Below are 18,160 nucleotides of genomic sequence, written 5' to 3' on the forward strand. Positions count from 1 at the left end.
TTTCATTTTCAAATCCAAACTTCATGCACATTTTTCTGTGCATTTCTTGTAACATAAAACATTTCTGCAAGCTATTCTCCCATATAAAAACATTTTTGTGTTATTTCCACTAATATGTTGCTGCATAGTTTATTTCTGTGTTTGTATTTAAGTTTTACTATTATGATGATGAGAATGTTTAAAAAATATTTTTCTTTTTTATTATTTGAAAATAATTCTACTTTCCGCAGCATGTTCTCTAAAAATTATAAACAAGCTACTGGGAAACCGGAGTACTACAAAGCCAAACTACTTGGACATTTTGCATCTTGCTTTGTACTTGGCAAACATAAAAGTAGAAAAGGCAATGTTTGTGGCTTAGATTCATAAACAGGAAAAGATTGTCAGGGGAATGGTTAAGAAACAATTTACAGGAAGGAAGGAAGAAATCACTCAGAAATGACGATTCTTTTTCCTTACTAACTGATCCCTGGTGTTCAGTTCAGGTTTCAGTACAATAATGTAGAATTTGGGGAGGAAGATGCAAACCAATAATCCAGCACTAGAGGCCAGGATAGAGAAAATCTCCACAGCCACCATGTATTTCCCTTTGGTGCTCAGGTAGGTGGGGACAAAGGATAACCAAACACTGCAGAAGACCAGCATGCTGAAGGTGATGAGCTTGGCTTCATTGAAAGTATCAGGCAGTTTCCGGGCAAAGAAAGCCACAGTGAAGCTGATGATGGCCAGAAGCCCCATGTAGCTCAGGACAGTATAAAACATGGGGGCTGATCCTTCATTGCATTGAGCAATGATCTGTTCAGTCTGTGAATGCATGTCAAACTCTGGGAAGGGAGGAGAGGTTACCAACCACAGTGCACAAATGCCAGTTTGAATAAGAGTGCAAAGGATGATGACTGACCCTGCCAGTCTCTTCCCCACCCATTTCCTCACCCTGTTTCCTGGCTTGGTGGCCATGAAGGCCAGAACCACGGTGATGGTTTTGGCCAACACACAAGAAACAGCCAGGGAGAAGACAATCCCAAATATGGTTTGACGGAGAAGGCAGGTCACCTTCCCAGGCTGCCCAATGAAAAAAAAGGAGCACAGGAAGCAAAGCAATAGGGAAATGAGGAGTGTGCATGTGATGTTCCAGTTGTTGGCCTTGACAATGGGAGTCTCCTTATGATGAATGAAGATCCATATTATCAAGAGGGCGATCAGACAAATTAAAACAGCAAATGAAGTTAGAAGTATTCCCAAGGACTCTCTGTATGTTAGAAAGACTAGATATTTAGGGATGCACGCATTGTGGTTTTCATTTGGATACTGGTCCTCAGGGCACTTGTTGCAATGGTCTGCATCTGAAAGTTATAAGTCTCATATTTTTTACCAAAAAATGTACATTAACTCTCTTAAACCAGATTACTTGATACTGTGGCAACAACTACAGAGGAAGAATATAGTTCTTTTATCTTGGAAGAACAGATACGGTAATCATTATTTAGAACCATTCAGTAAAATTGATGTGTGAGAAGAACAGTGAACAACTCAATTCATTTGGGGTTTATAGTTAACGGCACTGTACATTCTACTCAAATACTGATGTAATGCATTGTAACGTATCCAAATCATGAAATTTGGATAAATTCAAGGTACTGATACTGATGTAGAAACCCCTGGTGTACAGTTTGGGACCTAAAACATATTCTCACCTGTCCTGTGCACAAAAGTCATTCTGCTCCACAAGAGAGGACGTCCTGGAGTTACCATCTCGTCCCTATATCTTTTCTATACAATGTTAGAATCAATCTATTAGTGTGGCAGCACCTATCCATTGGAACTCCCAATACATTTCAGATTGGCATCATCTCTGTTATCACTTCAGCACCTTTCCCAAGCCTTCTAAGAGGAGATTTTTGCCCAAGTCAGTATCTGCATTGAATTTTTAAAAATGGTGTGTGTGTATAGATATAGATATATAAATATTTGGCAATTAAACCTCTTTGAGATGCTTAATGAGATAATTTCCTTTCTGGTTTGCTAGAGAATAATTACATATATCTGATAACTACATAACTAAATACAAATACATTTGTACCTCGGATGTTGAACAGAATCTGTTCCGGAAGTCTGTTCGACTTCTGAAACGTTGAATTGCCAAAAAAATTTGACTTTCGGAAGCCGCAGAAGCCCTGTTGGACGTTCAGCTTCTTAAAGAACGTTTGAAAACCGGAACACACACTTCCGGTTTTCGATCATTCAGGAGGCAAAACGTTCGACTCCCAAGGCATTTGGGAGCCGAGTTACAACTGTAGTTATGTTTGTGAACAGACTGAAAATAATTATAACTGAAGTAATGTGTAAACTATCTCCAAATTGTTATATCTAGAATGGCTCGATCACACATCAATATCATAATTTGAACAAGCTTTTTGTGTGAATTTGTTTTTGAAATATCTGGAATACCACCACCATTCAATGGTGCAATTTCTACTTACCTGTCAGGTTTGAAATCATTCCTTCAGAGCACTTAGGACAATCATAGCAACAAATCTGTTCCCCCTGTCGCGCAATCCTACTGTGTCCAGAATAGCAACTCTCAACACATACGGATTTTGGGATGACCTATTAATATCCAGATATAAAAGATTTGGGGTGTAGATCAGCATTGGTGAACCTCTGCCCCTCAAGCCTAATTAGAATCATCAAGGGTTCTACTTTAGCTGCCAGGGCCATTTGTCTTCAGCCTGCTCACATCTGATTTCATAAATCACACCAGGAATGGTGCAGATAAAGGCAGGTTGCAAAGAAAAGGACAACTGGGAGCCTCAAAATGCGTTCCTGGTTGTTTCCTTGGCTAGCACACTATTTCCTCCAAGAGTGATGGCAGATCAGGAAGACCTGTCATTCACACAGGGGCATTCTTCATTTTAAAACTCTAGCCACTTTCAGGTAGCTGTACTTACTTTGCAAAATAAAGCAATTGGGCTAAAAGAAATTCTATGTTTTTGTTTTGTTGGATGTGCACAGGTAACTCCTAAAATACCTGCATGGGACAAGAATCAGGCAGGTTTTTCTGCACTCCCCTGTGGATCCAGAACCAGGTTTTGTTTGATATTGGAGCCATCCCTAAACCTACAGTTCTGGAAAATGATACTTACCCCCACCTGGTCAAACTTGTGATTCCACATTATAGCACTTCCATTGATGGTGAACTGTTTGCTTTCAGGAGCCTGTGGGCTCACTCTTCCAACACGGACTCTATGGACAGACTGATTAGGGAATGTGATTGCGTTGATGATATCATATCCAGCTGCCAATTCTCCATTTGCATCAAAAGCTATTTCTTCCCCAGCACTATTGTTGAAGTGGATGTGTTTCAGGTAGGAGTGAAGCTAGATTGGAGAAGAAAAGAATATGAACTGAGCCTGGAATGGTGGGAATGGAATGGAAGCTGCTGTTTCCTTCTCAAATATCATCCTTGAATTGCTACCTCTTACTCATTTGTGTATGATGATTATAGGACAGATGGTATAAATGCTCCCCACCTTTCAGATGCAATAGGAAGATGAAATTCAATAGAGTTGCTATTTCCAGAATGAAACTAATACTTTTTTAAAAATTAGAATATTCACACCGCAATTTAAATCATATCTATTATAAAGCAGATTTTACTTCCTCCAAAAGTCAAGAGAGAGAGAGAAGTTTGAGTTTTGCTTACATGGCATGTATCTGGCAAACTTACATGGTGGTCATGAAATTAAATACTGGGAGAGAAATCACCACTGTCCTCCTGGAAAATCTCCTGTTTGGGGAGGGGATATCCATTGTGGGGTACTCGCGTGGGAGGGTTCAATGTTGGTTATTGTAAGATAGGTGTTCACAGGGAAGCAGAAAGTCAGTGGAGTTTGCAGTGTTGAGGTATGTAGAAATATGCGTTTCAAAAGATTTCCAAATGTACCTTGTGCCTAAAGAGTTTCACAAAATCTCATCTAAATTAGAACTATAAACACCTGACAGGCTCTTTCATTGTACTTCTTTTGGCACCTGTTTTAAACATTTTCTGCATCCAGACATGTAGAAATCACTGTGGATTTTTATCCTCTTTTGAATCTCTTAATAGCGGTTCTTAGCTGTTTTAATAAATTTATATTTTTGTAAACTGCTTAGAAGTGTTTTCAGTTTATTTTTATTTTTTACATTAAGCAGTATATACATTTTGTTAAATAAATAAACCTAACCAGTGGGGGGCGCTGTGGGTTAAACCACAGAGCCTAGGGCTTGCCGATCAGAAGGTCGGCAGTTCGAATCCCCATGACAGGGTGAGCTCCCGTTGTTCGGTCCCTGCTCCTGCCAACCTAGCAGTTGCACGTCAAAGTGAAAGTAGATAAATAGGTACCGCTCCGGCGGAAAGCTAAACAGCATTTCTGTGCGCTGCTCTGGTTCACCAGAAGCAGCTTAGTCATGTTGGCCACATGACCCAGAAGCTGTACGCCGGCTCCCTCGGCCAGTAAAGCGAGATGAGCGCAGCAACCCCAGAGTCGTCCATGACTGGACCTAATAGTCAAGGGTCCTTTTACCTTTACCTTTAACCATTGCACCATACCATAAAATTTCATAACTGAAGGTCATAAGGTTATGTCAAGGTATTAGACCCAAAGCTGCAATTTTCAGAAGCTATGAAATGGATGGTGAAGAGTTGTTTTCAAAGAATCATAGAATATAAGAGCTGGAAAGGAACCAAGGGTCATCTAGTCCAACCCCCTGCAATGAAGGAATCCCCGCTAAAGCATCCATGACAGGAGCACAACTGTTCTGCAATTTTGTATTGTTTCACACAGACAAAGCCAGAGTTTGGAGTAGAGTTTTGCAGCGATGTGAGGTAGAAGTAAAGCAGCAAGTTGGAGAGAGAGTCAGAGCAAGGATTGACAGCAATGTTAGATTTCTGTTGGAATCCGAGGGAGAAACAAGATTCTTTGAGTGTGAGTTTGCTGTGAACCCTTCCATTGTAGGCTGTGTAAATAAACCATGCTTTTATATAAACCATATATCATAAAGACACGACACTCTCATTTCTAAAAGGAAACACAAACCCTGGACAAATGCCTGGAACCCATGGAATCTCACAGCACTCAAGGATTGGGGTGGCATGCAAGACACACACACACACACACACACACACAATTCAGAGTTCCTCAACTTCTTAATTAAATTTTAAATGCTTTTTTAAAAATTAAACAATCATTTACTATTAAAATATGTTTCGAGATATCCATTCATTTAAATAAATGTGTGTTTATTTCAAATGAATATTATAAATACCCTTTCACGTGATTTTTAAAGTGCCCTTTTGTGTGCATTCCCACCCAGTGAAAATTCACTTTAAAAAGTCCTTGGTGAAATGCACTTATGCCCATTCTTTACAGTAGAGATGGGCATGGTTATCCTACCTGCCATGGGTAAATATTTGAAAGGTTCCACGTGTCTCCATTTCTCATTGCCTTCCGTTTAGATCTTGATGAAAACATGTCATGGAGAGCATGCGCAATGCCATAAACAGCATTGTAGATGCTGTAGCTTTGACCAGACATCTGCATTTCAAACACAGCTCCAGGGAGGTTCTTTAACTTCTCTTTCCCTGTACATATTCCTGGGGATTGTGATTGAATGTAATGTAACTTGGGGAACGAACATTTAAATGCAGTGGTCCAGAAATAATGGATCAAATACAGCCTAGATCGATAGAGATTTAAAGTCTCAAGAAACTCTTCATATTCTGCCAATTTCTTACTGTGGAGTGCAAAGGACAAGGTGCCATTGAAGGATTTGGGTGTGAATAAGTCGCTATTGGACACAGATGCAAAATCCCACTCAGCTGTTATGACCCAAACCTTCTCTATTGGTTTCATTTTAATAATTTCATTTAGCCAAAGAACCCTTCGTAAACCCTCCATAGACCGTGAATCACCATGAACAAGAATCACATTGATTTCAGTTGATGAGAGAACAGAACTTATTCTTTCCAAATTCTTGTCCATCTGTATTCCTTGATTCCAATAATTCTTCAGTGTTGGAGCAATTTCCTTAAAAGCAACACAAATCTTATTCTGGTGCAGCCAAGGAATGAGAGTCCTCAATAGTGTTTCTCCACTGTCGTTATCAGAGACAACAAGGCCAATCCAAGTCCATCCGAAATGCTGAAGCAACTGGACAATCCCAGCATACTGAGCACGCTCATTAGGGATCATCTGATAGACAGAAGGGAACTGTGTTCTATCCCTCAAGGCAGGGTCAAAGGAGCCATAATTGAGCTAAGAACAATGATGTTGGTCTTTTTAGATCTAACAACCAATTGAAAATACGTTCTTCAATTTTTTTTAAAAAAAAGGATAGAAAGTTGAATTCATTTTGTATTTCTCCCTCCTAAAAAAAACAAAACCCTTCACAATCAGGCCAGAATTACTACTGGGCTAACTATATATTAAGCAAGTAAGCAAAGACTCTTGGAGAGGAAAGAGTTTGGATTTGAGAATTTGTAGAGAAATATAATGAGTCTCACAAGTTTTGTGATTTGATTAATATTCAGCTCCAAATTTCTCATTCATAGCTCCTGTGTAGATTTCAGCATGAGCATAAATGCTATGATCCCTGTGAGGGGATGATTTGGAGTGAAGTAGGAAGCAGTTTAAATGTGAGCTCACACCCACTCACAAACTATTACACACCTTACTGTCAATAATAATCTGTCTATTGTTACAACTCACTGAGGAGGCTCAGGCAGAAAGATTAGAATGGAAGAGGAAGACAAGTGTAACCTAACTTCTCCAATTAAATCCAGAATTATTCTGGCCTCTGATGATTTTAGCTGGTCTAACTACTCAAATAGACCTTTGCTGTAAAGGTGTGGTTTTCTTCTTGTTCTCTTGCATGGCTCAATGGTGAGGGCTTCTGGGCTTGCCTCTAAAATAATCAGTTCACAACTCTCTATCTACAGAGATAAACCATATCAAAAGTTCAGATTCACACAATCTCTTCACAGCACCAATCTATAAAGGCAGACAAACACACCTGTGGCATCTTGTACATATTTAAGATCTGAGGCATCTGCTTGGAATTATGAAAGGTGAGGCCACCTATGATAGCCATTAGTTTATCCGTCTTGCCGCAGAGGTAGTTAAGGGGACTCCCCTGACTTTTGAAAAGGACATCCATAGTCCCAGAACATTTCCCCATTTCATTATTAGCATTTTGAGCGAAGATGTACGAAAGTGTGGTGTTAGGTAAGAGGTGTGGATTCTTGTTGATCTCGTTCAGAGCAAACGTAAAGGCGAGGGCTTGGTGGTAGTAATTTGGCAATAGGCTGCAATTGCATTTCAGAGCACAATTAGGGCTACCACACAACAATTGGTTTAATCTACATACTATGGACATATTAGCCATCAATAGCGATTCCTGATATACCAGACATGGAGTTGTGAAGTATGGAATACCTTTTTAACTCCCATGTATCTTTAATAATACCTTTATTGTCAATGTACAACCTATGTACAATGAAATTAAACGAGCCTCCCTCCCCCCAAGCCCTTAATCTCATTGCACTCTGTGTGCTTATCACACAACACACCACCTCGCAAGTCAATTGTGCTATGCTATTTTCCGATCAACAGCCTAACAGCCCACGGATAGAAGCTATTTTTTAGCCTGTTGGTACGGCTGATTATACTTCTATATCTCCTGCCTGAGGGTAGAAGATTAAAGAGGTGGTGGCCGGGGTGTGAGTCATCCCTGAGACTCTTTTAAAGAGTATTTTTTTTAAGAGTATTCTCATCTCCTTAGATTTCTTTGTCATATTCCATTCCCAGTCACAGAGCTGTGCAGTAGAAAATGCACTTACAGCTCAGTGAAAAAGCATTTGCTTGGCCTGGATAAGGTCCAAAGTTACAACCCCAACATTGCAAGGTAGACTTGGGGGTGTCCTCTTTTGGAAACCCTACACTCACTTCCAGTCAGTGTAGACAAAACTAAGGTAGATGACTCAGTATATGTTCTCTTCCTATGTTCTCTTAGATAAAGGTAAAGGGACCCCTGACCGTTAAGTCCAGTCACAGATGACTCTGGGGTTGCAGCGCTCATCTTGCTTTACAGGCCGAGGGAGCCGGCTTATGTTTCTATAAATTGCTCTACAAGACAATTGCTTCATTTGTAAGCAAAGAAGGAAGAAAACTGAGCAAATAAAACACACCCACCCCTTCCTGTGTGGCAGAATAATGGTATGGATGGTTTTGATCTCCTAAAACACATTTAGAATCATTTAAATCAATGGACTACAGTAGTAGCCTCACTTCAAGGACTAATCTTTATTTTTCCTCTTATGACTCCCATTTTCTCAAAATGTGGGAACTAGAACAATGAATAATCTTGAAATTTTCACTCAGAGCTAGCCAATTGGAATTTTAATTTCACCTTTATTTCATTTCATTTGATTCAAGATTTACTTACAAGGCACTCCTGTATGGATTTGGATTTGCAGTATACAATATCTCATTAAAATTATGAACGATGAAAGATACAAATTCACCAATGACAATATTATCTAGAATCCCAGAGGCTCCTTGAAACTTTGGCTGCCTACAACATCTGCTCTTCATATTCTTGCTGACAATCTGAGGTAGATGAAGCAGCAAAATGAGTAGCAGCAGTGATGCCGCTACCAGCAAATCTTGCCACCACCTGAACATATTCACTGTGGCAGATACAAAGAACAGGAATATCTCCAAAGGCAGTGTGCAATCCTTACAAAAGTTGATCGAACTTTGGTGTTTCACTAATTCCAATCTGGACTATCAAACATATTTGATATAACTTTTCCAAATAGCTGTTTTTAAAAGGCTGCTTTGAACCTCATATTTAAAGCTGGAGAGCAGCATTTCATCAACTCCTGGTATGAATTCATCTGTGTTTCTGTCTTTCTAATTGCATTGTGCCCACACTACAATTACACAGGAATGTGTAGTTATAATAATTACAGGATCGAAAATTACTTTTTCCAAGATTCTCAGTAAAGTTAATGAAAACTTCCTTAGCTTCTTTTTATTCATTATCTGCTAATGAAATGATCAATGCTGGAATTCATGGCATGTTGGGAGAAAAGTTTCCTCCATAAGAATAAAATTAATGCAGCTTATAAAAATGGAATCTATTAAGCTAATTAATTCCCATGGACTGCAAAAAGATCAAACTTATCCATCCTTAAAGAAAGCAGCCCTGAGCGCTCACTGGAAGGGCAGATCCTGAAGTTGAGACTCCAGTACTTTGGCCACCTCATGAGAAGAGAAGACTCCCTGGAAAAGACCCTGATGTTGGGAAAGATGGAGGGCACTAGGAGAAGGGGACGACAGAGGATGAGATGGTTGGACAGTGTTCTCGAGGTGACTGGCATGGGTTTGGCCAAACTGCAGGAGGCAGTGGAGGATAGGGGTGCCTGGCGTGCTCTGGTCCATGGGGTCACGAAGAGTCGGACATGACTGAATGACAATTAAGTTAATTACCTTAAATGTGGTACACATGTTCTACCTGATCAGATCTATGAAAGTGCCAAATTTTAAACCTATCTGATAATAATTTTCACCAATACAATGGACATCTCTCATTATAGTGTAGCCCAGTTTGGCATGATAGCTCCTAAGGTGGAGAAGTAGGGTTTCCGTATGTTTTGAAACATAAACAACTGCTGCTTTGCCTAAGCCTGATTGGTGGTGGTGGTGGGGGAGCCTTTAAAATAAGTATTTTATGCTGTGATGCCTGGCCATATGGTTGAGCCAAATGAGCTTAGGATCCAGCCTAAACACAACCCCCCAAGATTGAATCATGCCCCCCTGGAGCACCCCTTTTTGAAATCTGAGCCCCAGCTGAGCCAAGATGATCAAGTTAAACCAGTTTATCTTTGGCTAAACCAGGGTGGGGAGCTTAAAATTGGCTAAGCCCAGCTGAGTTGCGAGTCAGCTGGCTAAGCCAGAGATCCACTTCATCTTTAAACTGCTCATTCAAGCAATAGGGTTGGTGCCTTTCTCTGTTATTGTTAAATTGGCAAATAAAGCCATATGTTTAAAGTTAGTTCTGAAACGTATAATCCCACATAATATAGTAAAGCACCAACAGGAACAACTCCCCCCCCCCCATGTTTTTCATTGTTTCTCTTCAGCACCATGAATGGAATTCAGTTGTATAAAGACTGCAAATAGCTAACAACCTGTCGTTACAAGCTATGGACCTCTGCCTAAATAATTATTTTGTGGACACCCATGACCACCGACTAATATCTTCATAGCTCTTAAAATTATTGTCACCTCACTCTGCTGCTTTGACATTTCTCATATCCCACAGCTCTACAATTTTGTAACTAAAGCCACGTGTTCCTTGAGGACCGTCACTTCATTAGTGTGTTTCTGAAACCGGTGCAATCTTCTTTGATCCACTGAAGAATAAATAAACTTATGAAGCATCATTGCCCCTCCTTCCATATTTTGCCACTGGGAAATGCTTCATTAACCTTTTGTAGCTCTCTTCCTTCATGCATCTTATGCTAAACCCATATCTGGGCTGTACCAATTCAGACTGTAGGTGGAGACTTACATAACAGTAGAGGCATAGTGGAGGGGGGTGGGGCAGAAGGGATGACAAAGCCAAATGCATTGGAATTGTACAGCCTGCTATATATTTTGTGGAACATAACTTCCCACCGTTTCTGTCCAAATGGCATGCTACGCTTGGGGTGATCAGAGATGGGCTACAACATGGGGGAGCACCACATTTGCTATCTGTTGTTTAGAAGTGCTAAAAGGACTAGATAACAAAGGAATGCAGATGGGACAGAATTTATAAGAAGGGAATAAGTCATTCAGACACCACAATTCTTTTTCTTACAAGCTGATCCCGGGTGTTCATCTCAGGCCTCAGTACAATAATGTACAATTTGGGGAAGAAGATGCAGCCCAGCAATCCCACACTAGAGGCTAAGATGGAGAAGATCTCCACGGCCACCATGTATTTTCCTTTGGTGCTCAAGTAGGTGGGGACAAAGGATAGCCAAACACTGCAGAAAACCAACATGCTGAAGGTGATGAGCTTGGCTTCATTGAAAGTATCAGGCAGCTTCCTGGCCAAGAAAGCCACAGTGAAGCTGATGATGGCCAGAATCCCCATGTAGCCCAGGACAGTATAAAACATGGGGGCTGATCCTTCATTGCACTGCACAATGATTTGGGTAGTCTGTGAATGCATGTCAAACTCTGGGAAGGGAGGAGAGGTTGCCAACCACAGTGCACAGATGCCAGTTTGAATAAGAGTGCAAAGGATGATGACTGACCCTGCCAGCCTCTTCCCCACCCATTTCCTCATCCTGTTTCCTGGCTTGGTGGCCATGAAGGCCAGAACCACAGTGATGGTTTTTGCCAACACGCAAGAAACAGCCAGGGAGAAGACAACCCCAAACACTGTTTGACGCAGAAGGCAGGTCACCTTCCCAGGCTTTCCAATGAATAGGAAGGAGCACAGAAAGCAAAGTAATAGGGAAATGAGGAGGGTGCATGTGATGTTCCAGTTGTTGGCCTTGACGATGGGAGTCTCCTGGTGTTGAATGAAGACCCACATTACCACAAGCGTTATCAAAGAAAGGAAAAGAACAAATGAAGCCAGAATTATTCCCAAGGGTTCTCCGTATGATAGATAGATTACACATTTAGGAATGCAGTGATCCTGGTTCTTGCTTGGATACTGATCATCAGGACAGTTGTTGCAATGGTCTGCATCTGAAAATTGTAAGTCTCAGTTGTTAAAATTGTACGTGTACCCTCTGAGCCGATATAGTTTAATATTGCGGCATAAGCTATGACTTTGAACATATTCATTTTGAATAAGAGGAATGGAATTCCTTGTTTTTATTTTGAAAGAAATGATTTTGTGAAACAGAGGTGAAAATGGCACTGGATGAGGAGGCCAAGGAATAAGAGGAAACATAATTAGGAATATTGAAAGAATCTGGAAATGAGAAATGGATTGGTTATTGCTCTGTCAATATGTGAAATAGATGGTATTTAATATTATGCATACTAAAGAGAAAATACATTCAGGTATTGTTCACACATTTTTGCTCATAATTTTTGTACACTTGGTCATCATCATTATCAGTGTTTTATTCAGGTGGCACTCAAGGGTGGTACACAAGGGTAAGAACTTCATGGTGAGAACCTATTTTTTAAGGAATAAAGCACTGATCATTATTATTAAATTGAGTGTGTTTTTCTGGGGGGATGCAGGGGGACGCATATCCCTAAACACTTTGTGAATAAAAGTTTGGCTTCGTTGAAGGGCAGTATTTCAATATGAGTAGGAAAATGAGAGTACCCCTAAACATTTGTTGTTGTTGTTTTGTTTTTTTTAAAAAATGAGCACTGATTAAATTTGTAACTCGGGTTAAGAACTTAATTTGTTCCGGAGGTCCGTTCTTAACCTGAAACTGTTCTTAACCTGAGGTACCACTTTAGCTAATGGGGCCTCCCGCTGCCGCCGCACCACCAGAGCACGATTTCTGTTCTCATCCTGAAGCAAAGTTCTTAACCCGAGGTACTATTTCTGGGTTAGCGGAGTCTGTAACCTGAAGCGTCTGTAACCTGAAGCGTCTGTAACTGCCTTTTGTCAGTAGATCTCAGGACAATTCACAACATAAAAAGACAAGATAAAAAAACACAAAATACATAATAAAAACAAGAACAAAATGAAACCACCCTCCACCGCATCCCTCAACACATTTGAAAGGATTTCAATGATCCCAAGGCCTTGTTGAAGAGGAACATTTTCGCCTGGTGCCTAAAGGTGTATAATGAAGGTACTAGCGACTGCAGAAAAGGCCCGTTCTTGTGTTGCCACCCTCCGGACCTCTCGTGTACAACTGGATACCAACTGCTGAAATGTGTGAGCATACTCCCTTTAAAAAGTTAAATCTGAGCTTACAGTGGTGCCCCGCTAGACGAAAATAATTCGTCCCGCGAAAATTTTCGTCTAGCGGGGTTTTCGTCTTGCGGAGCGGCAATGGGAGCCGCGCTCCGCAAAACGAAAAAAAAAAAAGACGAAATTTTTTCGTCTTGCGAGGCAGCCCCATAGACTTTTTCGTCTAGCGGGGCAGCCTCCCGCTAGACGAATGCTTTCGTCTAGCGAGTTTTTCGTCTAGCGAAGCATTCGTCTAGCGGGGTACCACTGTATTGCTGATTATATATATATATATATATATATATCCATTCACACATTCAAGTCATGTTTATTGTACAAACATTCTGAAGTACCTTCCCTATGTAGTAGCTGAGGAATCTTTGCTTACCCATCTGTTTTGATATCATTCCTTCAGGACAGTTAGGACAATTGTATCAACAAATCTGTTCCCCCTGTCGAATGATCTTGCTGTGTCCAGGATGGCAACTCTCAACACATGTGGAATGGGGCAGCTTCTATCAATAATCACAAATTAATAGATTTAAGATGAAGATTTCTCCTTTTTTCTGATTTCTCCTTATGTCTATGCTGTTGAATTTCACCTTTTGCATAATTGCACAGTAACAATTACATAGTAACAAAGTCATTTTCTAGAATCCTTCAACAGTCCCTCATATACCTCTGTAGTTTTCTATCCTATATTCTCCTCATGTTCCTTTTAGCCTCACCACACAAATTAAACATACACATCACAGACCGAATCAATCCCTTGGTCACTTTAGCCCAGTATGCCCACCATGATAAACAGCAGCTCAGAAAGGTAGCAAGCAATGTTATGTAATAATTTATTTGAGTATTTGTAAACCACCTTTCATAAAGTATTTCAGCAGCGTGCAACAGAAAATATATAACAATGCATTAAACAAAATTAAAAATCAAAACATCAAAATCCTCGACAAAATAAAATATAACAGGTGAAATTAACATGCTACCACCTCTGAAAGTAACCACCAACAAAATCCTGGAACATAAATATATCTCTATTATGTAGGACTAAACTTGACCAACAGCATTCCCTTGTCTTTTTGTATTGAGGAATATAAAGTCTTTCCCACCTGGTTAAACTTCTGATTCCACAAAATGGCAGTTCCATTAATGGTGAACTTCTTTGCTTCAGGAGCCCGTGGGTTCATCCTTCCAACAATGGCTTTATGGATGGACTGATTGTGGAATGTGATAGTATTGATGATATCATATCCAGTAGCCAACTCTCCATTTGCATCAAAAAATATTTCTTCTCCAGCACTGTTGTTGAAGTGGATGTATTTCAGGAAGGCATGAAGCTACGTAGATTGAGGAGGAAACAACATGAAGCAAGAGCAATGGTAGCAAAGTGGTTAGTATGATTCCCCAGTTATTTCAGTCTTATCCTGCTGACATTCTTATTCTTGGCTAGATTTGCAGTTGGAAGCTAATTGAGTCAGGCAATGGATCAGAATGACTAGCAAGGGCAATGCTTTCATCTAAGGAGATGGCTTCTTAAAGAAATGCCCCTTCATTAGCAAAGGAGGCCAATTCAACACAAGCTAAATATTTTTCTTACTTCAGTCAGCAACCTCCTACACTACAGCAAAAACAACACAAAAACTGGCCATTGAAAGGCTTCTGGGTGTATATATTACAAAATATATAGCAGCCTGTACAATTCTAATGAATTTGGCATATATTATAATTGTGACCGACAGGAAAACCGTACTTGCCACGGGTGAACATCAAGAAGGTTCCATGTCCCTCCATCTCCTATTGCCTTCTGCATAGATCTTGAAGAAAACATGGCATGGAGAGCATGTGCTACAGCATAAACAGCATTGTAGATGCTGTAGCTCTGACCAGACATTCCCATTTCAAACACAGCTCCAGGGAGGCTTCTCAACTTCTCCTCCCCAGTGCAGTTTTTTGCACCTGGTATGTAAATGTTATAGGCAGGAAACGAGCACACAAATGCATTGGACCCAAACCCATGGATGTAGTAAAGCATAGAGTGATTGGGATTTAAAGTCTCAAGAAACTCTTCAAATTCTGCTACATCATTTGTGTGGAGTGAAAAGGACAAGGTGCCATTGAAGGATTTTGGTGTGAAGACTCCATTGAAGTATACAGAAGAAAAATCCCACTGAGCTGTTATGATCCAAACCCTCTCTATTGGTTTCATTTTATCAAATTCATGTGATGATAGAACCATCCGAAAGCCCTCCAGAGATCGTGACTCTCCATGAACAAGTGTCACATTAGTATTAATTGATGAGATAATAGAGCTTACTCTTTCCAATTTAGTATTATCTGTGTCTTCCCAGTACTTCTCCAGTGTTGGAATAATTTCCTTAAAAGCCAAGCAAATATTGCTGTGGTATAGCAGAGGAATGAGAGTCCTAAGTAACATTTCTCCACTTTCATCATCTGAAACAATAAGACCAACCCAGGTCCACCCAAAATGCCGAAGCAGCTGAACAATCCCAAAATACTGTGGGGTTTCACTGGGGATCATCCGATAGACAGAAGGGAACTGTGCTTTATCATTCAGTGCAGGGTCAAAGGAGCCATAGCTGAGCTAAGGAGTATTAAAACAATCAGTTTAAGAGCTCTCTCTCATTATTCCTCTATTCATCTTGGTTCCTCCAAAGGTCCAGAAGAACCTTAGGCTTCTGTATTTCATCTTTCAAAAAAAAAAAAAATGCAGAGGCTAAAATCCAATAAGGCAACTTCAGCAGGGTTACTATGAAATAACTACATATTCGACACAAACATCTATGTGATGTTTTATTTTAAGAAGAAATTTTCAGAGAGGTGAATTTGGCTCTGAGAATTCAGGGATTCAAACAGTGTCTTTCAGTTTTTTTGTTTTTTAAAAAGGTGTGTGTGGGGGGGGGAGAAAATCCTGATTTCTTTCTTGTCTGATATTCACTCCTGTGAGAATTAAAGGTGAGCTCGTGAACTTGGAAGAAGTAACCAACAACAATTGTGTGTGTGTGTGTGTGTGTGTGTGTGTGTAGGATAGATCTCAAGTTCAAATTTCACCTTCTGGAAACAGCTTTTCCAAATCTATATAATAATAATCACAAGATGGCTAAATATGCCACTACATCTTCAGTAAACTCAGCTCCTTGTGATTACAACTCACTGGAAAGTTTACAATGGAGGAGGGAACTTGACTAGTCCAGTTAGGTCCAGGATTGTTTTGGCCCCAAATGAGAGTATGTAGGCCTGCCCACTCAAACAGGTTTCTTCCATAAAAGTGAAATTTTATTCATTTTCATTTACATGGTGTGATGATGAAGCCTTCTGGACTTGTCTCCTAAGTAAACAGTACTCAACTCCCAGCCTTCAAGACAAGTATTTTCCCATGTAGTGTTGCTACCCCTGAGTTGAATGAGATCATTACAGAGCTAAGAGTCGAACCTTTTGGTCTGACCAATTCTGAGGAGGTGAATAGCAACGCAAATGACTCTTCCCCACTAAGTCGACTCCTGGTTTCACCTACAGGTATGCATATAAAAATTTTTTGAAAGGCATACCTGTGGGATCTTGTAGGTATTTAAGATGTGGGGCATCTGCTTGGAGTTATGAGAAGTGAGTCCACCAATGATGGCCATTAGCTTGTATTTCCTAACACAGATGTAGTTAAGGGGGTTCCCCGAGTTTAGGAAAAGTACTTGCATAGTGGCAAGACAGGTTCCCATTGAATTGAAAGCATTTTGTGCGAAGATGTAAGATAGCGTTCTGTTGGGTAAGAGGTGGAAATTCTCGTTGATCTTGTCCATGGCAAACATAAAGACAAGTGCTTGATGGTAGTTATTCGGTAGCACACTGCAATGATATTTCAGTGTAGACTTAGGGATGTTATATATTCATTGATTTCACGTACATACAGTAGATTTACTTATCTGCCCTGGAGGGCAGAACTCAAACAAATGGCTTTAAGTTACAAGAAAGGAGATTCCGACTAAACACACAGAAAAACTTTCTGACAGTGGAATAGTCTCCCTCAGGAGGTTGTGGATTCTCCTACCTTGGAGGTTTTTAAGGCAGAGGTTGGATGGCCATCTGTCATGGATGCTTTAGCTGAGATTCCTGCATTGCAGGGGGTTGGACCAGATGGCCCTTGGAGTCCCTTCCATCGCTACAATTCTGTGATCATTTGAAGCTATTATTTAAATACCAGACAGTAGAAAATATCTTCATAACTTTGTGCAGTAGAAAGTGTGGTGTGGTGGTTATAGTGTCAGACTTGGATCTGAGTGACTAGAATTGAAATCCCCACTAGCCATGAAGCTCACTGAGTGATCTTGAAGCAGTCACTGCGTCTCAGCCTAACCTACCTCACAAGGTTTTTGTGAGGATTAAATGAATAGAGAATTAAATGAGTAGGGGGAGATCTACTCATTGGAAATTGAGTAGGAAACGGAAATTGCAGAATGTACAAAAACATTTCCTACAAAAGAGACACAAAACGTTTGATTCCTGAGTATGCTAAAGCTATCCAATATTAGAAGCACTGGTTTCTATGGGCATTTCTTTTCTAAATGTTCTGCACCTATGAATACTGCCTTGGAGACAAAAAAAATGGGATACAAATTCAATAAATAAATCTCCACAGGCCATATATCTTTAGAATTCTTTGCTGTTCCCTCATTATCCTTCTATCCTGCATTCTAACTAAAGGCATGTCCTCTTTGATGACTGTGATTCATGGCTGTATTTGTTTGAAATTGATTTGCTTTGTCCTGGTCCAATCAATCTGTGTATCAATAAACTGTATGCATCCATCTCTAGCTAGGCAGCTCCCTCTCATCCACTTTCAGTCACTACAAAAGGCCTGACTAGGTGTTATTAGCTCTCTTCCTTCATGCCTCTCCTGCTAAGTAAGGTAGTTTGCCTGTGACTTTGCTCTATGCAAAGAAAGATCTTTATTTAAGGTATAGTCTAGCATGTGAGCCTCTAACTCAATGCACCTTACTTGTAAGAATTTGTCTCATGCAGGAATCAAAACACTTGATGAAGGAGAAAAGCAATGGACGGCTTGTGTTATAGAATAGCTAGGCTGTTGACTTCAGGTGTGGACAGAATTGGCTTCAAACTTTCTCAGTATCAAGTGAGAACTGGGAAACCACACCGGCCATACCTTTGCTTTGTTACA

The 18,160-nt window shown here is 40.3% G+C and overlaps 1 protein-coding gene and 1 pseudogene across 1 annotated transcript; both read right to left on the bottom strand.

Annotated features, from left to right (window-relative positions):
* Window positions 1–432: 432 nt before the first annotated feature.
* LOC117057485 (vomeronasal type-2 receptor 26-like) lies at window positions 433–7,194 on the bottom strand. The gene is made up of 4 exons (XM_033168334.1): window positions 7,051–7,194; window positions 3,144–3,377; window positions 2,481–2,607; window positions 433–1,343 (listed from the first exon to the last, which is right to left on the bottom strand). The coding sequence occupies exons 1-4, from the start codon at window positions 7,192–7,194 to the stop codon at window positions 433–435; spliced, it is 1,416 nt and encodes a 471-aa protein (XP_033024225.1).
* Window positions 7,195–10,875: 3,681 nt separating this feature from the next.
* LOC117057486 lies at window positions 10,876–16,682 on the bottom strand (annotated as a pseudogene).
* Window positions 16,683–18,160: the final 1,478 nt, after the last annotated feature.

Source organism: Lacerta agilis, chromosome 14, assembly GCF_009819535.1.
Source record: "Lacerta agilis isolate rLacAgi1 chromosome 14, rLacAgi1.pri, whole genome shotgun sequence".
NCBI classification, from domain to species: Eukaryota; Metazoa; Chordata; class Lepidosauria; order Squamata; family Lacertidae; genus Lacerta; species Lacerta agilis.